General features: G+C 52.0%; 1 protein-coding gene, 1 long non-coding RNA gene and 1 pseudogene across 15 annotated transcripts; 2 read left to right on the forward strand and 1 right to left on the reverse strand.

Annotated features, from left to right (window-relative positions):
• The first annotated feature begins 25 nt into the window (after positions 1 to 25).
• LOC135967773 (uncharacterized) lies at positions 26 to 4,868 on the forward strand. The gene is made up of 2 exons (XR_010582003.2): positions 26 to 177; positions 4,055 to 4,868. It is a non-coding gene; the product is annotated as an uncharacterized lncRNA (long non-coding RNA).
• LOC141408856 (uncharacterized) lies at positions 1,294 to 2,211 on the forward strand (annotated as a pseudogene).
• SLC25A19 (solute carrier family 25 member 19) lies at positions 2,287 to 23,792 on the reverse strand. Of its 14 annotated transcripts, none has more exons than XM_045376714.2 (8): positions 23,713 to 23,792; positions 22,743 to 22,816; positions 20,438 to 20,607; positions 20,109 to 20,264; positions 16,926 to 17,096; positions 8,750 to 8,933; positions 7,662 to 7,792; positions 2,287 to 2,938 (listed from the first exon to the last, which is right to left on the reverse strand). In XM_045376714.2, the coding sequence occupies exons 3-8, from the start codon at positions 20,567 to 20,569 to the stop codon at positions 2,750 to 2,752; spliced, it is 963 nt and encodes a 320-aa protein (XP_045232649.1). In that variant the 5' UTR covers positions 20,570 to 20,607; positions 22,743 to 22,816; positions 23,713 to 23,792; the 3' UTR covers positions 2,287 to 2,749. The 14 variants fall into 14 exon arrangements, 11 of the variants coding, with proteins under 11 accessions (XP_045232649.1, XP_045232651.1, XP_045232650.1 ...); XM_045376716.2 differs by having other exon boundaries at positions 23,251 to 23,792; XR_012426137.1 differs by lacking the exon at positions 8,750 to 8,933.
• Between the last annotated feature and the right edge of the window lie 619 nt (positions 23,793 to 24,411).

Here is a 24,411-nt window from a genome sequence, read left to right on the forward strand (position 1 = left end):
CCGGAAGCCACCTCGCCCGCGTGGCATCCTGCTACGCTGCCACTCAGCCGCAGGCGGAACTCGCTCGGCTCGTCACCTCTTCACCCGGTGCGCCTCGGCCCTGTCCGGGCCCACGCCGGACCTGCCGGATCCTCGATCTTGCGCGTGGCCCCGCACCCGGCCCTCCCCGGAGCTCAGGTGCACGGGGCCGGGAGACGCCGCTGGGCTGCGCGGCGTGGGAGGAGCCTGCAGAGGGCGTGGTGGGGACCCGGTGGGAGAAGGAACAGCATCTGCCCTGGTGGCACCACTTTCCCCGTTCCCCTCACCCAGGTAGAGAAGGCAGGGGCTGCAGGACCCGGGCCAGCCACAACCCTCTCCCGCTCCAAGGAGGACATGGTCGAAGCGAGTTTCAGGTCAGAGGGGCAGCCCTGAGAAAGGGGCCCCGTGGGCAACTCGCGGCCGTCGGTTGTTGCGAGTGCCCCTGAAGTGGCGCGGACCGGTCCACCGCCCGGCGTCTGCCCTGGGTGACAGGAGGGCACCTAGAAGAGGGGAAGAACTGCCGCCGCTCCTGCCGCGGGACCGGGAGGAGCGTTGCGGGCGCTGCCCGCGTTTTCGCCTCCTTTTAAAAGAACCGCCAGGCCGGGCGCGGTGGCTCAAGCCTGTAATCCCAGCACTTTGGGAGGCCGAGACGGGCGGATCACTAGGTCAGGAGATCGAGACCATCCTGGCGAACACGGTGAAACCCCGTCTCTACTAAAAAATACAAAAAACTAGCCGGGCGAGGCGGCGGGCGCCTGTAGTCCCAGCTACTCGGGAGGCTGAGGCAGGAGAATGGCGTAAACCCGGGGGGCGGAGCTTGCAGTGAGCTGAGATCCGGCCACTGCACTCCAGCCCGGGAGACAGAGCCAGACTCCGTCTCAAAAAAAAAAAAAAAAAAAAAAAAAAAAAAAAAAAACCGCCAAAGTGGTTACCGAAAACGGAGGATAAAGAGAACGCTCAGCTGCAGCAAAAGAAACCAGTGGCCAGGAGAGATGAAGAGAAGGAGCTTTAACGGAATTTCATAAAAAATACATTCAGGGCCGGGCGCGGTGGCTCAAGCCTGTAATCCCAGCACTCTGGGAGGCCGAGGCGGGCGGATCACGAGGTCAGGAGATCGAGACCATCCTGGCTAACACGGTGAAACCCGTCTCTACTAAAAAAAATACAAAAAACTAGCCGGGCGAGGTGGCGGGCGCCTGTAGTCCCAGTTATTCGGGAGGCTGAGGCAGGAGAATGGCGTAAACCCGGGAGGCGGAGCTTGCAGTGAGCTGAGATCCGGCCACTGCACTCCAGCCCGGGCGACAGCGAGACTCCGTCTCAAAAAAAAAAAAAAAAAAAAAAATACATTCAGGCAGCTGCATCCTCGCGGCCCCCGCCGCAGCCTGGACCTTGGGAACCAGCAGCCCTGAGCCAGGAAGCCCCAGCATTCAGGGCCCAGACAGACTCCAAAATCCCAGACCAGAGGCAGGGAAGGATGGTGCGAGGAGGAGCCCAGGACCCACACGCCAGGGCCAGCGCCGGCTCCCAGTGGGTGCCTCCTTCCAAGGCTGGAGAGGGAGGCAGAATGGAGGGCTTCCCAGGTCGGAGCAACTCTACAGACTGGGCAGGTGGAGGGAAGGGTGCAGGTCATGTTCTGGAGACCTCCCCGCAGCCTGGAACTGGTTTCTCCTCTGCCTCTCTGCCTGTGGGTGTCCCTGTGCTCTGGTAACACCCCAGGCACCAGCTGTGCCCTCACCAGGCTGCCTGCCTGCCCCTTCTGCCATCCCCATCAGCGGGCTGCTTCAGAGCCACGGCCCTTCTGCGGCTACAGGGGCGGATGCACCCACAGCATGCTCTGCACTGAGGAGCAGGCAGTGGGCGCTGATGCCACCTGCCCTGCCGACAGCTCCTCACCCAGCAAGGCCGACCCAGTCCCGGGTGAAAGAGGAGCGAGTGAGGTAGATTGGGGAGAGGCTGCACCTTCACCCATGCCTGCCCACAGCATGGCCCCTCCACTTCCTGCACGGGCGCTGGGAACTGCTTTCCATGGAGCCCCACAGCCATGACCAGCCCGGTGCTGGGAGAGGACGGCCTGGGTGGTGTGTGTCTGCAGACACGAAGATCTGGGCACGGGGCCCAGGAAGTGAATGGCTCAGCCTGGAGTTTCCCCCAGCACTAGAAGCAGAGCTGCCAAGGGCTGCAGCTGTGGAGAACATGGGATTTGAGGAAGGCGGGAGTCTTTTCCGTCATACTTTGTGAGCAGGCAGATGTGCCAGGGGAGACGGAAGATAAGGAATGTGCGTTTAGCTTTAATGTCTGTTAAATAGGTTGGGAAAAACAGGCCGAGTGTGGGGACCTGACTCCTGCAAAGGGCCTACTGCAGCCCTCTGCACTCAAGCAGCAGCCCCATCCAGACCAGGAGCGTTCTGTTCTCCGGGCAGACAGGGCTGACAAGTGTAGGACGGCATCTCTTTCCTTTGGAGTGTGGGCTGGGGTCAGAGGAGAAACAGCAACTTCCTGCTCCTTCTCGCTGTGTCGTTGGTTCACCGTAGACCACGTCCTGCATTCCCTCTGATCCTCTCATGGGGAGAGCCCTGGACCTTCTGGTGGTGTCCCAGCTGGGTGGGTTCAAGGCTGCCACCCTGCTGGGGGCAGCTGGCCCGCAGGGAAGGGCCAGACAGCACCTCTCAGTGGAGACTGAATCTTCCTTCAGGAGGCTGCCTCCAGGAAAGACCTGGGGTCCTCCCTGCGCTCAGCGCTGGCTGGCTGTCCTGTTCATGCAGTGGAAGACGTTACAGAAGAATTCATACCAGAAGAACATGAAGCCTGTGGAGAGGGCAGCCTTCAGCAAGCTGGGGGACAGGCCCTTGAAGAAGCCCAGGGCACCTTCCTTTTGCAGCACCTGCTTGGCACAGTCCATGAGGCCCTTGTATCTGCGCACCTGGGGAGAGGAAAGGGATGAAAACATGGATGTCCACTCTGCTCCCATCAACACAGCCCGTGGCACATCACAGCTCTTAAGAAGTACTTGCTGGACAAAGGAATGAATGCAAAATAGCAAATATTTTTCTTTTCTTTTTTTTTTTTTTTTTTTTTTTTTTGAGACGGAGTCTCGCTGTGTCTCCCAGGCTGGAGTGCAGTGGCGTGATCTCGGCTCACTGCAAGCTCCACCTCCCGGGTTCACGCCATTCTCCCACCTCAGCCTCCCAAGTAGCTGAGACTACAGGCGCCCGCCACCACGCCCGGCTAGTTTTTTGTATTTTTAGTAGAGACGGGGTTTCACCATGTTAGCCAGGATAGTCTCAATCTCTTGACCTCGTGATCCACCCGCCTCGGCCTCCCAAAGTGCTGGGATTACAGGCTTGAGCCACTGCGCCCGGCCTTTATTTTATTTTATTTTATTTTTATTTTAATTTTTATTTTTTTTGAGACGGAGTCTCGCTGTGTCTCCCAGGCTGGAGTGCAGTGGCGTGATCTCGGCTCACTGCAAGCTCCGCCTCCCGGGTTCACGGCATTCTCCCGCCTCAGCCTCCCAAGTAGCTGAGACTACAGGCACCCGCCACCACGCCCGGCTAGTTTTTTTTTTGTATTTTTAGTAGAGACGGGGTTTCACCATGTTAGCCAGGATAGTCTCGATCTCCTGACCTCGTGATCCACCCGCCTCGGCCTCCCGAAGTGCTGGGATTACAGGCTTGAGCCACCGCGCCCGGCCTATTTTATTTTTTTCATTGAGGCAGAATTTCTCTCTGTTGCCCAGGCTGGAATGCAGTGGCACAATCCTGGATCATTGCAGCCTCCGCCTCCCAGGTTCAAGCGATTCTCCTGCCTCAGCCTCCTGAGTAGCTGGGATTACAGACACACACCACCACCCCCGGCTAATTTTTTGTATTTTTAGTAGAGATGCAGTTTCGCCATGTTGGCCAGGCTGGTCTTGAACTCCTGACCTCAGGTGATCCACCTGCTTCAGCCTCCTAATGTGCTGGGATTACAGTCGTGGGCAACCATGCCCAGCTCAAAATAGCAAATAAATTAATCTCATTCTTTGTACTGCAATTAGGTTAAGACTGAATAGCTGACAGGCCTAGAAATCAGCAGCTGGACAGACCTCCTTCCTGCCCAGGAAGAACGGCTGCCTGTGGCTCCAAAGGATCCAGCAATGGCTCCGGAACCTCTTCCCAGAGGTGTCTCTGACCCTTCACCTCATCCCACCTGATCCCCCTTGGGCAGCAGATCTGAACCTGGCCCTCAGTAGCTCTCAGCCAGGCCTCCCTGCCTCCAGCTCACCCTCTCCAGCTGACCTCATGCACTGCTGCCAGACTTTCGTCCCCAGGCACAGCCCTCCTCAGGCCTGGCTTCCCTCCAAAAGCTGCAGTAACTCATAGTGACAACATCATGAGAAATCAAGTTCAAACCCCAAGATCTGCCATTCAAGGCACTGCACCATTTCGCCTTGATTTCCCTCCATGATCTGACCTCCACTGTCCTCCTACATGCCCTTCCCACCTCTGGCCAAACTGGATTACACTAGTCTTCGTTAGCAGCAAGGCCTCCCTCTGCCATCCTGGGCTCCCACCATCACTCCCTGTCCAAATTCAAACTGTCCCTTCATGCTGGGTGCAGTGGTGCATGCCTGCAGTTCCAGCTACTTGGGAGGCTGAGAGGGGAGGATCGCTTGAGCCCAGGAGTTCGAGACCAGCCTAGGCAACAGAGTGATGTCCCATTTAAAAAAAAAAAGAAGGAAAAGAAAACAAACTCTTCAGGACAAGTTGGTAAGTGGAAAAGGGAGGTTACAAACCTTGTATACAGTGTATCCCCATTTTTGTTAAAATGTACACTGTATTTATGAAAAGAAATAAAACTACATTGAACGTTTCTATGTGGTTATCTGTGGTAGTGAAATTACAAGGGATTTTGGTCTTTTTTTTTTTTTTTTTGAGACAGAGTCTCACTCTGTCGCCCAAGATGGTGTGCAGTGGTGTGATTATAGCTCACTGCAGCCTCGAACTCCTGGGCTCAAGCAATTCTCCTGCCTCAGACTGTCCAGTAGCTGGAACTACAGGCACACACCACCATGCCTGGCTAATTTTTAAATTTTTATTTTGTAGAGACGGGGTCTTGCTATATTGACCAGGCTGGTTTCAGACTCCTGGCCTCAAGTGATCTTCCCATTTTGGCCTCCCAAAGTGTTGGGATCACAGGTGTGATCGACTGCAGCTGGCTTGGTCTTTGTTTTTGTCTATCTAAATTCTCTAAAGTTTCCTACAAAGAAAATGCATTATAACTACAAACCCAACTCTTTCTCTTCCCCCAAGGAAGGAATGCTCTCTCCCTACCTTGCCTCCCATTCCATGCCATCCCTCTCCTCTGACATTGTCAGGCATATGTTTTCATGCCTCCACATCTCAGGTTCCAGGATACACAGGGGAGAGCCCTGGAACTGCCCATCCTTACCCTACCCCCAACCCTACCCATTGATGACCAAAAGAAAGGGAGTATGTAAAAATCTGAGCAACTGAGGAGTGACTACTAAGACTACAACATGACCTAGCATGGGGCTTCTCTGAATGGCCAACTCTCCTAGCGCGCATAAAATACAACTTCGGGCCGGGCGCGGTGGCTCAAGCCTGTAATCCCAGCACTTTGGGAGGCTGAGACGGGTGGATCACGATGTCAGGAGATCAAGACCATCCTGGCTAACACGGTGAAACCCTGTCTCTACTAAAAAATACAAAAAACTAGCTGGGCGAGGTGGCAGGCGCCTATAGTCCCAGCTACTCGGGAGGCTGAGGCAGGAGAATGGCGTAAACCCGGAAAGCGGAGCTTGCAGTGAGCTGAGATCCGGCCACTGCACTCCAGCCTGGGTGACAGAGCGAGACTCCGTCTCAAAAAATAATTAAATAAAAATACAACTTTGGCCCAGGTGCGGCAGCTCATGCCTGTAATCCCAGCACTTTGGGAGGTTGAGGTGGACAGATCAACTGAGGTCAGGAGTTCGAGACCACCTTGGCCAATGTGGTGAAACCCCATCTCACATGGTGAAACCCCATCTCTACTAAAAATACAAAAATTAGGACATGGTGGCGGGCGCCTATAATCCCAGCTACTCAGAGGCTAAGGCAGGAGAATTGCTTGAACCAGGGAGGCAGAGGCTGTAGTGAGCCGAGATCACGCCACTGCACTCCAGCTTGGACAAAAGAGTGAGACTCCGTCTCAAAAACTATATGGCCAGGCACAGTGGTTCATGCCCGTAATCCCAGCACTTTGGGAGGGCGAGGCAGATGGATCACCTGAGGTCAGGAATTCGAGACCAGCCTGGCTAACATGGTGAAACCCTGTCTCTACTAAAAATACAAAAAATTAGCTGGGTGTGGTGGCACGCGCCTGTAATCCCAGCTACTTGGGAGGCTGAGGCAGGAGAATTGCTTGAACCCAGGAGGCGGAGGTTGCAGTGAGCCAAGATCGCGCCATTGCACTCCAGGCTGGGCAACAAGAGCAAAACTCCATTTCAAAACAAAAACAAAAAGCAAAAACAAAAAAATACATATATATAACTTAGTTGCTCAAATTCACCCCATTCCAGAACAGCTACAGCAAAACCCCTTTTCTGTGTTCTTTAATATTTGGGGACCTTCCCTATGTGAATGTATTCTACGTCCACACTGCACTGGACATGTTTTGTTTTTTTGGTTTTTTTTGAGACGGAGTCTCGCTCTGTCACCCAGGCTGGAGTGCAGTGGTGTGATCGCGGTTCACTGTAACATCTGCCTCCCAGGTTCAAGCGATTCTCCTGTTTCACCTTCCCGAGTAGCTGGGACTTCAGGTGCCCACCACCATGCCCAGCTAATTTTTATATTTTTAGTAGAAACGGGGTTTTACCATGTTGATCAGGCTGGTCTCGAACTCCTGATGTCAGGTGATCCACTAGCCTTGGCCTCCCAAAATGTTGGGATTACAGGTGTGAGCCACAACGCCCACACCCAGCCTCTGGACATGTTTTTTTTTTGAGATGGAGTCTCACTCTGTTGCCCAGGCTGGAGTGCAGTGGCGCGATCTCAGCTCACTGCAAGCTCCACCTCCTGGGTTCATGCCATTCTCCTGCCTCAGCATCCTGAGTAGCTGGGACTACAGGTGCCCGCCACCACGCCCATTTAATTTTTTTTTTTTTTTTTTTTTAGTAGAGATGGGCTTTTACCATGTTAGCCAGGATGGTCTCACTCTCCTGACCTCGTGATCTGCCTGCTTTGGCCTCCCAAAGTGCTGGGATTACAGGCGTGAGCCACAGCGCCCGGCCAGGACATGTTTTAAGAGCAGAAACTGGGCTAGGTGCAGTGGCTCACACGTGTAATCCCAGCACACTGGGAGGGGAAGTCAGGAGTGTTCAAGACCAGCTGGGGAAACAGAGTGAGACCCTGCCTCTGTTTTAAAGAAAAAAAAAAAAAGAGCAGACACTATATGTCCTTGGCCCAGATCCTTCCACAGTGCTCAGGACCCAGGGCTCGCATGCAGCTTTCCCACATGCTTGGGGATCTCCAGGGATAGACTGGAGGTGATGGGGCCCTGGCCAGGGGTAATGTTGCCCAGTGGGTAGCAGGTGACTACTGGTTCCCTCATGTACCCAGTGATGGCAAGGGTCAGAGCTGTCTGCCCGGGAATGAATGGCTCACCTGGCCAAAGGCAGCTCTGGCGTGCTCGAACCCTCCAACCTGTAGCCGCTTCTTGAAGAGGTCCAGTGGATATGTCAGGGTCTTGCTGATGACACCAGCTCCACTACCACAAAGCAGGTTTTGGAGGTTCTCTGAACCAGAGAAGTGGGATTGGGAGAACGGATGAGAGAAACGCAGTCTATGGGTGACAACTTAAAAGGCATCAGGGCTAATCCTCCACCACAAATCAAACTCCACAAGCGCACTTCTTTTTTTTTTTTTTTTTTTTGAGAGGGAGTCTTGCTGTGCCCCAGGCTGGAGTGCAGTGGCGCGATCTCGGCTCACTGCAAGCTCCGCCCCGCCGGTTTCACGCCATTCTCCTGCCTCAGCCTCCCAAGTAGCTGGGACTACAGGCGCCCGCCACCTCACCTGGCTAATTTTCTTGTATTTTTAGTAGAGACGGGGTTTCACCGGGTTAGCCAGGATGGTCTCGATCTCCTGACCTCGTGATCCGCCCATCTCGGCCTCCCAAAGTGCTGGGATTACAGGCTTGAGCCACCGCGCCCGGCCCCACAAGCGCACTTCTATCTGACTCCACTGGTCCTCCCATTCCAAAGAGCCAGACATAGCCACTTCTGGCGGAGTGAGCCGGGCTGGAAGGGCTGGAGGCCGTAGTCCCTCAGCTGGAGGCAGTGTGGGCCTCAGGCTCCGCAGCATGACTCAGTTCAGGGCTGGAGAGGGACCAGGATGCCCCACCCCTCTCCAGCCTCTCCCTGCCCACACCTCCCGCTCCCCCTGCCTGGAAAAAGCAACGGAAGAACCTCAACCAAAAAACAAGCAATTTGCAATTTGGACTTCTGACAAAAATGAAAACCATGACCAATCACGGGACGTAAATGTCAGTAATGCCAGTGATGGGTGTGGCATGAGCTGGGAGGAATCAAGTTCTCTCCAAGCAGCTGCAGTTGCTTTGTTTGCCACATTACAGAGCCGGGTACAGAGACCCACAGTCTTCGATTTGGACAGAACTTTAGCTCCCTCGTGATTTGGAAGAGGGCATTCTGGCGGCTGGGGTGGGAGGGTTCCCTCTCGCGTGAGGGCTGCCTCACCATTTTTCTTTCCTTCGGCTGGCATGGCCCACTTGTACAGGTGCTTCAGGGAGCTGTAGCAGGAGAACTGCAGCCCGGCGTAGGGGAAGATGGCGATCAAGGTGGGGGCCAACCCTTTGTAGAAAACCTGCGGGCCCTCGCTCCTATACATGGTCCCCACGGCGTGGCGCAGCGTATTATAGACCTAGACACACATACGCACTTTGAATGGTCTCAGTGAGGTGATTTTAGCCCTGGAACAGCCCATCATAGCTCTGTCCCCTCGCCTAAAAACCCAGTTACCAGGAGTGAAACTCCTCCTGCCAGGAAGACAGTCAAGGAAAACGCTGGACAGAGATTCAAAGAGTGGCATTTTCCAGAAACTCCCCCTTCCACACATGTATACCACTGTTCTATCCACAGGTGTGCACAAAGGTACATGTCCAAGAGTCACTGCAGTGTTCTGGGGAAGAGCTAAAGATGCGATGTCCATCTGTGGGTGATGGTTACATGAATTACGGGACACCAGCTCACAAGAACATAGTGCAGCTGTTAAAACAGGAAGGTGCGGCCCAGCGCGGTGGCTCACGCCTATAATACCAGCACTTTGGGGGAGGCAGAGGCAGGCAGATCACTTGAGGCCAGGAGTTTGAGACCAGCCTGGCCAACATGGTGAAAGCCCATCTCTACTAAAAATACAAACATTAGCCAGGTGTGGTGGCTCACGCCTGTAATCCCAGCTTCTTGGGAGGCTGAGGCACAAGAATTGCTTAAACCTGTGAGGCAGAGGTTGCAGTGTGCTGAGATTGTACCATGGCACTCCAACCTGGGTGAAAGGCGGAGACTCTATCTCAAAAACAAAAATAAATAAATAACAAAAATAAAGTAGAGGCTGGGTGTGGTGGCTCACGCCTGTAATCCCAGCACTTTGGGAGGTCGAGGCGGGTGGATCACAAGGTCAGGAGATCGAGACCATGGTGAAACCCCGTCTCTACTAAAAATAGAAAAAATTAGCCGGGCGCAGGGGCGGGCGCCTGTAGTCCCAGCTACTCGGGAGGCTGAGGCAGGAGAATGGCGTGAACCCGGGAGGCGGAGCTTGCAGTGAGCCGAGATTGTGCCACTGCACTCCAGCCTGGGCGACAGAGCGAGACTCCGTCTCAAAAAAAATAAATAAATAAAAAAAAATAAAGTAGAGAGGAGGTCTTGCTATGTTGCCTAAACTGGTCTCGAACTCCTGACCTCAAATGATCCTTCCTCCTTGGCCTCCCAAAGTGCTGGGATTACAGGCATGAGCCACTGCACCTGGCCAAGCATGTTACTTAGAATTATGGAAGGAAATAATCAAAGAAACAATTGTAAGTATTAAAAGTAGTCACCTCTGGGGATTGGAATCCGGGAGCAGCTGGTATTTTTTTTTTTTTTTTTTTTTTTTTTTGAGACCGAGTCTGGCTCTGTGGCGCAGGCTGGAGTGCAGTGGTGAGATCTCAGCTCACTGCAAGCTCCAGCTCCCGGGTTCACGCCATTCTCCTGCCTCAGCCTCCCGAGTAGCTGGGACTACAGGCGCCTGCCACCACGCCCGGCTAATTTTTTGTATTTTTAGTAGAGACGGGGTTTCACCGTGTTAGCCAGGATGGTCTCGATCTCCTGACCTCATGATCCGCCCGTCTCGGCCTCCCAAAGTGCTGGGATTACAGGCTTGAGCCACCGCGCCCGGCCTGCTGGTATTTTTTAAAATTGTAATTCATGAAGAACTGTCTTTGTAACCTTGATACACTTCATATGTTGTAAAATTTTTTATCACGCAAGGTCAGGTTTACAATATGGTTGTGACTAGTCTAAAGCAGGTGGAGGGTCTGGTAGGTTTTACCCAGGTCTCTTCCCCTCACTTTCATGACCAGATATTCTCTGATCATTCTAGAATCTAAAATCCAACATGTCCATAGTTTAAGCTAGAGGTAATATGCTATTATCTTTTTTTTTTTTTTTTTTTTTTTGAGACGGAGTCTTGCTATGTTGCCTAGGCTGGAGTGTAGTGGCACAATCTTGCCTCATTGCAGCCCCCACCTCCCAGGTTCAAGCGATTGTCATGCCTCAGCCCCCCTCCCCCAGTAGCTGTGATTATAGGCACCTGACACCACACCCAACTAATTTTTGTATTTTTAATAGAGACGGGGGTTTCATCATGTTGGCCAGGCTGGTTTCAAATTCTTGACCTTAGGTGATCTGCCTGCCTCAGCCTCCCAAAGTGTTGGGATTACAGATGTGAGCCACCGTACCTGGCCTAAAAAAAATTATTTATTTGTTATTATTATTTGTTTGAGATGGAGTTTTGCTCTGTCACCTAGGCTGGAGTGCAGTGGCACGATCTCAGCTCACTGCAAGCTCCACTTCCCGGGTTCACGCCATTTTCCTGCCTCAGCCTTCCGAGTAGCTGGGACTACAGGCATCCACCACCACGCCCGGCTAGTGTTTTGTATTTTTAGTAGAGATGGGGTTTCACCGTGTTAGCCAGGATGGTCTCCATCTCCTGACCTCGTGATCCACCCGCCTCAGCCTCCCAAAGTGCTGGGATTACAGGCATGAGCCACTGTGCCCTGGCCAAAAAACAAATTTTTTTAAAATTTTTAAATAATAAAGAGATGGGGTCTCGCTACATTATTCAGGCTATAGTGCAGTGGCCATTCACAGGCACAGTCATGGCACACTGCAGCCTTGAACTCATGGGCTCCAGCAATCCTCCTGCCTCAGCTTCCCAAATAGCTAAGATAATAGCTATTAGCTCATTCTCTTTTCTTAATATTTTCCTCACTTCTTCCTCCTCACAGATTTTTACTGAAGGTTGGAAAGAAATACAGAAGGATTATGGTAGACCCAGAACAGGAAAGCTGGACTGATAGGAGCCATCTCTGCCTCAGCTCTGCGGCTACCACGCTGCAGAGGTTGGTCTGTGCTCTCTATCTGCAAACACCTTCCCCTCCATTTCTGCTTTCAGTTCCTAGGGTCCCTCATCCCATTTCCCTGCAACGACTGTCATCCCAAACTTCCAGTTTTCTACTGAGTTATCATACAGAGCAATTGACCTCTTATGCCCCAATTGTTTTCTTTTTTTCTTTTACATGGAGTTTTGCTCTGTCACCCAGGCTAGAGTGCAGTGGTACGATCTCAGCTCACCACACCTCCACCTCCTGGATTCAAGCAATTCTCCTGCCTCAGCCTCCTGAGTAGCTGGGATTACAGGCGTGTTACCACGCTCAGCTAATTTTTGTATTTTTAGTAGAGACGGGGTTTCACCATGTTGGCAAGGCTGGTCTCAAACTCCTGACCTCAAGTGATCCACGCGCCTCGCCCTCCCAAAGTTCTGGGATTACAGGTGTGAACCACTGCGCCTGGCCTACAATTGTTTTTTCTTTTTTTTTGGCAGGTGAGTTGTGACATACTCCTTAGTGGATTTCAACTTCCACAGCCGCCATCCTGCCCCAATCCTTTTCCTTCGGATTGTTCCCAGGGGACTTTGCCCTTCTCGACCAAAAAAGTCATGAGGCTGTCTCCTAAACAAAAGGGCTTCCCCACCCAGGACCTGCACGCCAACCAATACAAAGAACTGGCAGAATTGAATCCACAATTATTCTACACTAGTCCAGATCAAATTCTATTTTTTTTTTTTTTTTTTTTGAGACGGGATATCTCACTTTGTCGCCTGGGCTGGAGTGCAATGGTGCAATCATGGCTCACTCCCCAGGCTCAAGCAATCCTCCCAACTTAGTCTCCCAAGCAGCTGGGACTACAGGTGCATACCACCATGCCTGGCTAATTTTTTTGTATCTTGTAGAGAGCCATGTTGCCCAGATCAAACTCTTAAACAAAGTATCCTTCCTTTCCACTAACAGTATCCTAAAGCAGAGTTGAGACAGTGGAAAAATTGTTTCTCAGCCACGTGTGGCAGCTCAGCCCTATAACTGCAGCACTTTGGGAGGCCAAGGCAGGAGGATCGCTTGAGCCTAGGAGTTCGAGAACAGCCTGTGCAACATGGTGAAACCCCATCTCTACAAAAAATACAAAAATTAGCCAGGTGTGGCACTGAGCACCTATGGTCCCAGCTACTTGGGAGGCTGAGGTGGGAGGATTGCTTGACCCCAGGAGGTGGAGGCTGCAGTGAGCTGTAATTATACCCCTATACTTCAGCCTGGATGACAGAGTGAGACTCTGTACTAAAAATAAAGAAAAAAAGACCAGGCATGGTGACACATGCCTGTAATGCCAGCATTTTGGGAGGTTTAGGCGGGCAGATCACTTGAGGCCAGAAGTTCCAGACCAGCCTGGCCAACATGGCAAAAATCTGTCTCTACTAAAAATATAAAAATTAGCCAGGCATGGCCAGGCACGGTGGCTCACACCTGTAATCTCAGCACTTTGGGAGGCAGAGGCGGGTGGATCACAAGGTCAGGAGTTCAAGACCAGCCTGGTCAACAAGGCAAAACCCCGTCTCTACTAAAAATATAAAAATTAGCCGGGCGCGGTGGCAGGCACCTATAATCCCAGCTACTCAGGAGGTTGAGGCAGGAGAATCACGTGAAACTGGAGGGCAGAGGTTGCAGTGAGTCGAGATCACACCACTGCACTCCAGCCTGGGTGACAGAGTAAGACTTTGTCTCAAAAAAAAAAAAAAAATTAGCCGGGCAGGGTGGCAGACCTGTAGTCCCAGCTGCTTGGAAGCCTGAAGCATGAGAATTGCTTGAATCTGGGAGGCGGTCGCAGTGAGCTGAGATTGTGCCATTGCACTCCAGCCTGGGTGACAGAGCGAGACTCCATCTCAGAAACAAACAAATAAACAAAAACAACCAGTAGTTCAAGACCAGCCTAAGCCTGACCAACTGAGCAACATGAGACCCTGTCCCTACAAAAAGTAAAAAAATAAAAAATTAGTCAGGTGTGGTGGCACACACCTGTGGTCTTAGCTACTTGAGAGGTTGAGGCAGGATGATTGCTTGAGCCCAGGAGTTCGAAGCTGCAGCAAGCTATTGCAGCCATTGTACTCCCGCCTGGGTGAAAGATCAAGACCCTGTCTCAAAAAATATATACAAATAATAACAATAAAATGATTCTTTCTTGGTTGAGAACACACAGACACACACACATATGATGCTATTCTTAAATATGTCTAGGAAACAATATGGTGGGGAGGTCTATTTCAGGATTTAATCCCTTGTTTTCTTTCTTTTTTCTTTTTTTTTTTCTTTTTTTTTTTTTTGAGACGGAGTCTCGCTCTGCCGCCCAGGCTGGAGTGCAGTGGCCGGATCTCAGCTCACTGCAAGCTCCGACTCCCGGGTTCACGCCATTCTCCTGCCTCAGCCTCCTGAGTAGCTGGGACTACAGGCGCCCGCCACTGCGCCCGGCTAGTTTTTTGTATTTTTTAGTAGAGACGGGGTTTCACCGTGTTAGCCAGGATGGTCTCGATCTCCTGACCTCGTGATCCGCCCGTCTCGGCCTCCCAAAGTGCTGGGATTACAGGCTTGAGCCACCGCGCCCGGCCCCCTTGTTTTCACTCAGTAAATTCTTCCTCGAGTCTATCCTATTTCCACCACCCCATTCTTTGTGGAAACCAAAGACACTTGGAATTGGCCGGGTGCGGCAGCTCACGCCTGGAATCCTAGCATTTTGGGAGACCGAGGCCGGGGATCACCTGAGGTCAAAAGTTCAAGACCAGCCTGGCCAACACGGTGAAACCCTGTCTCTATAAAAAATATAAAAATTAGCCGGACATGGTGGCATGTGCCTATAATCCCAGCTACTCAGGAGGCTGAGACAGGAGAATCGCTTGAAGGCGGGAGGCAGAGGTTATGGTGAGCTGAGATCACGCCACTGCACTCCAGCCTGCGCAACAAAGTGAGACTGTCTCAAAAAACCAACCAAACAAACAAACAAAAAAACAAAGACACTCTCATAATAATCCAGCAATAAGTTCTCAAGTCCCACTTTCCCAGATGCAGTCCTTGATCCAGCCCACTGCTGGGTATTTATTTGTTCTGTTTCATACCGGTAGGCTGTGAGCTCCTTTGAGGGAGGGACATAGAGCACCCTGCACCATGCTGCCCACAGTCATGGGTTTTACAAACTGACTGCCAGACAAACTGAAAACCCGAACCTCTCCCAGCTTTACTTTCTGCAAGGACAAGAACTCAACCTCTGCCAAGTGCGGTGGCTCATGCCTGTAATCCCAGCATTTTGGGAGGCCGAGGCTGGCAGATGGCTTGAGCTCAAGAGTTCGAGACCAGGCCGGGCGTGGTGGCTCACGCCTGTTATTCTAGCACTTTGGGAGACCGAGGTGGGCGGATCACGAGGTCAGGAGATCGAGACCATCTTGGCGAACACGGTGAAACCCCGTCTCTACTAAAAAATACAAAAAATTAGCCAGGCGTGGTGGCGGGCGGGCGCCTGTCAGCCCAGCTTCTCGGGAGGCTGAGGCAGGAGAATGGTGTGAACACGGGAGGCGGAGCTTGCAGTGAGCTGAGATTGCGCCACTGCACTCCAGCCTGGGCGACAGAGCGAGACTCCGTCTCAAAAAAAAAAAAAAAAAAAAAAAAAAAAAAAAAAAAAAGAGTTCGAGACCAGCCTGGGCAACATGACGGAACCCCATCTCTAAAAAAATACAAAACTTAGCCAGGTGTAGTCTCAGCTACTGGGGAGGCTGAGGCAGAAAGATCACTTGATCCCAGGAGGTCGGGGCTGCAGTGAGCAGTGATCGTGCCACTACACTGCAGCCTGGGCAATAAAATAAGACGTTGTCTCAAAAAATATATATATAGCCGGGTGCGGCGGCTCACGCCTGTAATCCTGGCACTTTGGGAGGCCGAGGCGGGCGGATCGCTTGAGCCAGGAATTCGAGACCAGCCTGGCCAACATGGTGAAACCTCGTCTCTACTAAAAAATACAAAAATTAGCTGGGCATGATGGCAGATGCCTGTAATCCCAGCTACTCAGGAGGCTGAAGCAGAAAAATTGCTTGAACCTGGAAGGTGGAGGCTGCAGTGAGCGGAGATCGCACCACTGCACCTCAGCCTGGCGACAGAGCGAGACTCCGTCTCAAGAAAAAAAATAAAAATAAATAAAATAAATAAAAATAAAAATGAAAATTATATATATGTGTATATACATACACACACACACATATAAATGTATATTATATATATTTTAAAAAACAGGCTTATCAAATAAAATAAAAAAATAAGTTGGGAGCAGTGGCTCATGCCTGTAATCCCAGCACTTTGGGAGGCCGAGGCAAGCAGATCATGAGGTCAGGAGATTGAGACCATCCTGGCCAACATGGTGAAACCCTATCTCTACTAAAAATACAAAAATTAGCTGGGCGTGGTGACATGTGCCTATAATCCCAGCTACTCGGGAGGCTGAGGCAGGAGAATCGCTTGAACCAGGGAGTTGGAGGTTGCAGTCAGCCGAGATTGCACCACTTCACTCCAGCCTGGCAACAGAGCGAGACTCCGTCTCTAAATAAATAAATAAATAAATAAATAAATAAATAAATTCATTCTAGGCCAGGCGCGGTGGCTCACACCTGTAATCCCAGCACTCTGGGAGGCCGAGGCAGGCAGATCATGAGGTCAGGAGTTCAAGACCATCCTGGCTAACACAGTGAAACCCCGTATCTACTAAAAATACAAAAAAATTAGCCAGGCGTGGTTGCAAGTGCCTGTAGTCCCAGCTACTCAGGAGGCTGAGGCAGGAGAATCGCTTGAACTCGGGAGGTGGAGCTTGCAGTGAGCACAAAACAAAACAAAAACAAATAAATAAAAAATAAAGAATGCAACCCTTGTGACAACACCTTCTTTTTTTTTTTTTTTTTTTTTTTGAGACGGAGTCTCGCTCTGCCGCCTAGGCTGGAGTGCAGTGGCCGGATCTCAGCTCACTGCAAGCTCCGCCTCCCGGGTTCACGCCATTCTCCTGCCTCAGCCTCCCGAGTAGCTGGGACTACAGGCGCCGCCACCTCGCCCGGCTAGTTTTTTGTATTTTTTAAAGTAGAGATGGGGTTTCACCGTGTCAGCCAGGATGGTCTCGATCTCCTGACCTCGTGATCCGCCCGTCTCGGCCTCCCAAAGTCCTGGGATTACAGGCTTGAGCCACCGCACCCGGCCTACAACACCTTCTTTATTTGGGCTACCTCATCTGGCCCCTGGTCACTCACCTTGGGCTCACCCTGAGCTGCAAAGCGGGTGCGCAGAACATCCACGGGGTGCACAGTGAGGGTGGCCGTACAGGCAGCCAGGCCACCGCACACAAAGTGCACTGAGAATTCCCGGGCGTCGTACACGCTGCCTCTGTGGACCAGCTCCGTCAGCATTTCAAACGATAAGAACTGGAAGAGTAAGTGAAGAAGTCACTGACAGCCCAAAGGATGAGGGCGAGGACCAAATACTCCCCAAACACATCACCTGTGACTTGGCTGGGGCCCAGGTGGAGCAGGGAGGAAAAGGTCAGGAAATGTTCTTCTTGAGCAGTGACAGCATATGATAAATATAAAATTCTATGTAAAACTCAGATGCCATTTGATACTTGAGTAGAGTCAGACACTCAAAGGTTTAAGAAGATATATGGGGGCCAGGGGCAGTGGCTCATGCCTGTAATCCCAGCACTTTGGGAGGCCGAGGCGGGCGGATCACGAGGACAGAAGTTCGAGGCCAGCCTGGTTAACATAGTGAAACCCTGTTTCTAATAGAAATACAAAAATTAAGGCCAGGCGCGGTGGCTCACGCCTGTAATCCCAGCACTTTGGGAGGCCGAGGCGGGCGGATCACAAGGTCAGGAGATCGAGACCACGGTGAAACCCCGTCTCTACTAAAAATACAAAAAATTAGCCGGGCGCGGTTGTGGGCGCCTGTAGTCCCAGCTACTCGGGAGGCTGAGGCAGGAGAATGGCGTGAACCCGGGAGGCGGAGCTTGCAGTGAGCCGAGATCGCGCCACTGCACTCCAGCCTGGGCTGGGCGACAGAGCGAGACTCCGTCTCAAAAAAAAAAAAAAAAAAAAAAAGAAATACAAAAATTAGCCGGGCACGGTGGCGGGCGCCTGTAGTCCCAGGTACTCGGGGGACTGAGGCAGGAGAATCACTTGAACCCGGGAGGCAGAGGTTGCACTGAGCCGAGATCATGCCACTGCACTCCAGCCAGGGCGATAGAACAAGACTCGGTCTCAAAGAAAAGACTGGGTGTAGTGGCTCACGTCTGTAATCCCAGCATTTTGGGAGGCCGAGGCAGGCAGATCATGAGGTCAGGAGTTGGAGACCAGACTGGCCAATATGGTGGAACCCCGTCTCTACTAAAAATACAAAAATTAGCCAGGCATGGTGGCGTGTGCCTGTAACCCCAGCTACTTGGGGGGCTGAGGCAGAAGAATCGCTTGAACCTGGGAGGCGGAGGTTGCAGTGAGCCGAGATCGCGCCACTGCACTCCAGCCTGGGAGACAGAGTGAGACTCCGTCTCAAAAAAAAATAAATAAATAAAAGATACATGAGAAAAATGTGTATCAGAAAATGTCACTGGCTAACTTAGTTTTCTGAGAACTGGGAAAGATGGCCATGCTCTGATTCCTGCAGGGATCCCTTCCGTGCAGCTGGCGGCGGCCCTGTTCGAGAATCATTCTTTTCTGGGGCAGATTCTTTCAGGAACGTGTTCAACAGGGTGACCCCCTTACATTCAGATCTTTGTTTTCTTTTTTTGTTTTTGTTTTTTAGAGATGAGAGTGTCGCTCTGTCACCCAGGCTGGAGTACAGTGGCACAAATACGGCTCACTGCAGCCTCCACCTCCTGGACTCCAGTGATCCTCCCACATCAGCCCCTCAAGTAGCTGGGACTACAGGTGCATGCCACCACGTCCAGCTAATTTTGGTATTTTTTGTAGAACCAGGGTTCCACTATGTTGCCAAGGCTGGTCTCAAACTCCTGAGTTCAAGCGATCTGCCTGCCTTGGGCTCCCAAAGTGCTGGGATTACACACATGAGCCACCGAGCTTGGCCCTGTTTTGCTTTTTGAGACAAGGTCGCGTTCAGTTGCCCAGGCTGAAGTGCAGCGGCTCGATCATAGTTCACAGCAGCCTTGACTTCTCTAGCTCAAATTATTCTCCTGCATCTGGAATAACTGGGGCTAGAGGTGTGTACCATCATACCTGGCTAATGTTTTTTTTTTTAGTAGAGAGGAGGTCTTGCTATGTTGCCCAGGCTGGTCTCAAACTCCTGAGCTCAAGCCATCCTCCCACCTCAGCCTCCCAAAGTGATGGGATTACAGGTGTGAGCCACTATACCAGGGCTACGCTCAGATCTTCCTTCAGCCAAATGAAGATGGCCTGGCTTCTTTTCTTTTTTTTGAGACGGGGTCTGGCTGTGTCGCCCAGGCTGAAGTGCAATGGCATGATCGTGGTTCACTGCAACCTCCACCTCACCTCCTGGGCTCAGGTGCTGGGATTACAGGTGTGAGTCACCGAGTCCGGCCTTAGGCCTGGCTTCTTGAGACTATCCTGTTGCTGTATTTATTTGTCATGTTGCAGTATCTGTTTGCAGACAAGTGCAGAGACAGGATCACAGGACATGCCCAGCCAGTAAACACGTGACTTGGGCGGTCACTGTGATGTCACAGGAGGAGTAGGCAGGGACGTCTCTGGCACTAGCTGCCTAGGTGGGGGTCGTGGCTCTGCCATTTTCTAGCTAGTGACTTTGGTTGGGTTAATTATGTACGCTCTGTCCACCTCAGTCTTCTCATGCGTGACATGGGAGGGACAACAGCCCCTACCTTAAGGACTGCTGTGACTGTATGTGAAGTGCTTCCAACAGGGGCCTGGCCCATGGTTTGCACTGTACAGGGCTGGTTCTTACCATGTCTACTGCATAAAATCACACGCTGTGCACTATGACTATACTGGTGCTCCTCTGAACGAAGCGTGAGCTCTAACCCTAGCCCTGCCATGTGCAGGCTGTGTGGCCTCAGACAGCTGACTTCACCTCCCTGAGATCTACATGACACCTACCCTGCCCTCCTCATGATGGTGTGGTGAAGTTCAGATGAACCACGTATGTGAAGGTGTATTTCAAAAATTGAAATGCATTAGTGCTGTCCTTCGCCAAGCCCCACAGAAGGCATGACATCAAATCAGTCTCCAAGATGCAACATCTAAGTTACACAGGATAGATGCGGGGACATAGGGGAGGGGAATGCCTACAGTACAGCTGGTCAGGAAGGCTCCCGGGTGAGGCAGGTGGGAAGCGTGGGGCCTGCCTCTCCCGTCCTGCCCTACAGGGCATTCCTGCTTGCCTCACCCTCCCTCTGCTCCTCCATTGAGCAACGTGACCACAGAGGCCTGGCCAGGTCCCCTGCCACCTACTTGGACAGCTCCATAGCCTATGGAGAGAATCTGAGCTGGGATGTGTCCCTTCCAGAAAGCTGTCAGCCCCTCCTCCTGCAGAATCTGCCTAGAGGCCTGGAAGATGCCATGGTACTTTGCGTTGGGGTCCCTTCGAGACAGGCGCTCATGCTGAAGCTGGGAATCAAAATAAAAAAGGTCAGGACAGCGGGGTGGGCTGGAATGTGAAGGGGAACTTTCAGAAAAGGCAAGCCCTTCATCTGGATAGAATTCCAAGTTTTAGGAACTGCTTTTGCAAGAAAGACTAAACTTGTCCTCCAGTCCATTGCATGGAAAAAGGGGAAGAGTACCTGGAAACGGATCTTGATGACGTCGAAGGGACTGATCAGCGCCCGAGTGACAAGTCCAGACACAGACCCAGCCACTGCCACCTGGAGCTTGGTGTTATTCCTGCCATCTGGTTTGGGGTCATAGCCAACCATCCCTGCCTCTGGCCCACACAATGTCCATCAGTATCAAGCTAAATGCAAGAGATACGGAATAAACACCAGGCAAGTTTCTTATGGTCTCTGCTCAAATACCACCTCCTGAGAGCAGCCCTCCCTGACTAGACTGGAGTTCAAGTCAGGAACTCCAGGAGTTCAAGAGCTCAGGAGTTCAAGACCAGCCTGGGCAACACTGCAAAACCCCAACTCTACAAAAAATACAAAAATTTAAAAATAAAATAAAATAGCACTTGTTTTATTGTTCTTTACAGTACTTATTACTATGGCATATTCGTTTACTTTTTTAGAGACAGGGTCTCACTCTGTCACCCAGGTTGGAATGCAGTGGTGCCCTAACTCACTGCAGCCTTCAACTCCCGGGCTCAAGTGATTCTCTTGCCTCAGCCTCCCAATTAGCTGGGACTTACAGCTGCAGGCCTGGCTAAGTTTTTTTATTTTTGTAGAGATCAGGTCTCAATATGTTGCCCTGGCTGGTCTCGAATTCCTGGCCTCAAGTGATCCTCCTGCCTCAGCCTCCTGAATTGTTGAGATTACATGCATGAGCCACAGCGCCCAGCGCACCATGGGTTATTTATACAGTACATTTGTTTCTTGTCTCTCTCCCTAACTAGAATGTAAGCCCATGGAAACATGGCCTTGCTCTCATTTGTTCACTCATAAATTTCCAGTTCCGGGTATAGAACTCATCATGGTAAGTACTTAATAATATTTGAGAATTGAATGAACAGGCTTGATAGGCAACTGTTGGTCCCAGAGAGCAACTGGCTTTCCAAGACATCTGGCAACTTTATAACAAACTCCTGCTCACTGAGTGAGCCTACTCAAGTGTAATGCTGAGGGACTGAAGGACATGCAGGGCTTACAACAGGGATTGGGATTCTTTAACAATCCCCCACTGTCCAAAGGAAGAGCCCTGAGGCCCTGAGCCCCTTAACCTTTCCCTTTCCCCTTCTGCACACACCTCAGGCCTCCCCGGCACAGTGGGGCCATGCTATGCTAGCAAATGATGCTTCTGGCCAGGCGCGGTGGCTCATGCCTATAATCCCAGCACGTTCGGAGGCCAAAGCAGGCAGATCAGCTGAGGTCAGGAGTTCAAGACCAGCCTGGCCAATATGGTGAAACCCTGTCTCTACTAAAAATACAAAATTAGGCCGGGCGCGGTGGCTCAAGCCTGTAATCCCAGCACTTTGGGAGGCCGAGATGGGCGGATCACGAGGTCAGGAGATCGAGACCATCCTGGCTAACACGGTGAAACCCCGTCTCTACTAAAAAATACAAAAAACTAGCCGGGCGAGGTGGCGGGCGCCTGTAGTCCCAGCTACACGGGAGGCTGAGGCCGGAGAATGGCGTGAACCCGGGAGGCGGAGCTTGCAGTGAGCTGAGATCCGGCCACTGCACTCCAGCCTGGGCTACAGAGCGAGACTCCGTCTCAAAAAAAAAAAAAAAAAAAAAATACAAAATTAACTGGGTGTGGTGGTGGGCGCCTGCAATCCCAGTTACTCAGGAAGCTGAGGAAGGAGAATCACGTGAGCCTGGGAGGCCGAGGTTGTCCTGAGCCGAAATCACGCCATTGCACTCCAGCCTGGGCGACACAGTGAGACTGCATCTCAGAAACAAACAAAACAAAACAAAACAAAAAAGTACCGAGCGCGTGGCTCAGGCCTGAAATCCCAGCACTTTGGGAGGCCAAGGCGGGCGGATCATGAGGTCAGGAGATCGAGACCATCCTAGCTAACACGGTGAAACCCCGTTTCTACTAAAAAATACAAAAAATTAGCCGGGCGTGGTGGTGGGCGCCTGTAGTCCCAGCTACTCGGGAGGCTGAGGCAGGAGAATGGCGTGAATCCGGGAGGCGGAGCTTGCGTGAGCCAAGATCACGCCACTGCACTCCAGCCTGGGCGGCAGAGCGAGACTCCGTCTCAAAAAAAAAAAAAAAGAAAATTACGCTCCTGGGCTCCCCTGACTCACACCTACTGACCTCTTTAGCCTCACTCTGGACCATTCTTTTCCTTCCCTCACTTAACCAGAGTGGTCTGACTGCTTCTGCCCAGTTCCTGGAAAACTCGGCGAGCGCTCCTATCTACTGCCTTGCCTGTACTCCTCCAGTTCCCTACGTCTGAAATGCAGCCCCATCTCAGCCCCTACTCACTTTTTCAAGGCTAGCTCCTCTCATCCACCAGAGCTCAGCTAAAAAGCATCCTTTCCAGGAGATGTACTTTTTTCCTTTTTTTGTAAAAACAGAAAACAAAAACAAAAAAACAGTAATACCTATATACGCTCTGTAGAGTTGTACAAAGCATAAAAAGAAGTCTGTAACCAGACACACATCAACAGATAATTGATCACTGGGAGAAGGGCTGGGAAGGGAAGAAGGAAGGTAGATCTGTCGATGTAATTCTATATTGTTTGAATTTGTTATGGAAAAAAAAAAAAATCCCTAAAACTAGCTTTCAAAATTACTTTAGTTCTTGAATACTTGTATTAGCGGGGGTGGGGGTGGGGGAGGAGGGGGGATACTGCCTACAGGATGACAGCCTCCACCCCAGACATCAATTCCTTGTCTCCTCTCACCCACCCTGGAACTCCTCCCCAGGCGCCCATGAGGAAGTTTAAACATGCGGCAAGCGACTGAGAGGCAAAACCTCTCCAGGAGTTACCCAGGGACCGCTCAGGTCACACAGAGCAGTGTCAGTTTCCCGCCCATCTGGGCAGGAAGGAGGAGCAAGCCCGAGTGGCAGGTGTCCTGGATCGGTGTCAAGAGGAGACCGGAGCATAGCAGGCTCTTCCCGGTGTTCGGGTGCCCATGTGCCCAAGGGTTCAGCTGAGCAGCTCTGCAGAGGTCTCCGCGTGGGTACTTAGGTGTCCACGTGTGCCTCGGGGTGTGTTTTTTCTCCCCGAGTCCGAGGGGACGCCCTGGAGCTCAGGTGCTCAAGGGCGAGAGCGGAGCTCTGCCGCCGGTGTCCCTGGAGATGCTTCTCGGGTCAGGTGTGACACGTGTGTACACAGTCCCCGCCCCTCGTAAGCGCCCGGGTGCGTGTGCTCCCTCCCTACCGCCCTGCGGAGCGAGGGTGCAGGTCCCCGAGAGGACGGCGAGAAGGACGGAGGTAGAGGTTACTCACACGGCTCGGCGGGTGCGGCCCGGCTACGCGCGCTCTGCTCTCTCCAGCACCTCGCGCAGTCTTAACAGCAAAACTCTACTGAGCTCGGGCGAAAGTGGCGGTCTCCTGGGCCAATCACTGTGCAGCTCCCCGCCAGACGCTGGACCAATGGTTTTGCGCTTGAGGTCTGGCAACCGCCTCCCGCAAGGTATCACTGGGTAATGTAGTCCTTTGCGACCAAGGGCAGGTCCGCTGGACGGCGCACAGCCTCCTGGGAGATGTAGTCCGGCTGCTCGCGGGCGCGCGAGGGCGACTGACGCGTTAGAAGGAGGTGGCTTGCGAAGCCGGGCTGCGACCTTAGGGGTCGCGGTGCTCTGGCGTGTGGCTCGAAAGTCAGCCTGCAGGCGGGGTCCAGGGTTAGGGCGCGGTGAACTTGACGCGCTTTCCTTAAACTCTGTTAATGACACAACACGGATAATCTCAACTTGGTAAAGATGGCAGGAAGCCTAGCAAAAACCTGGAGGACGTGGGGAAGAGAATAGATGAGAACAGTCTCCTCGGGGACAGGGAGGGCAAAAACACTAGTGTCTCCCCGTCTCACCCCGAGTTTTGGTATTTCTCATTATAAAAGTAATATTAAAAGTATATAGACAAAAAATGTAGAAACGAAGGAGGAAATGATTCATCCTGCCGCCCTCATACAGCTAGCGTCACGGTTTT

This window comes from Macaca fascicularis, chromosome 16 (assembly GCF_037993035.2).
Source record: "Macaca fascicularis isolate 582-1 chromosome 16, T2T-MFA8v1.1".
Classification (NCBI taxonomy): Eukaryota; Metazoa; Chordata; class Mammalia; order Primates; family Cercopithecidae; genus Macaca; species Macaca fascicularis.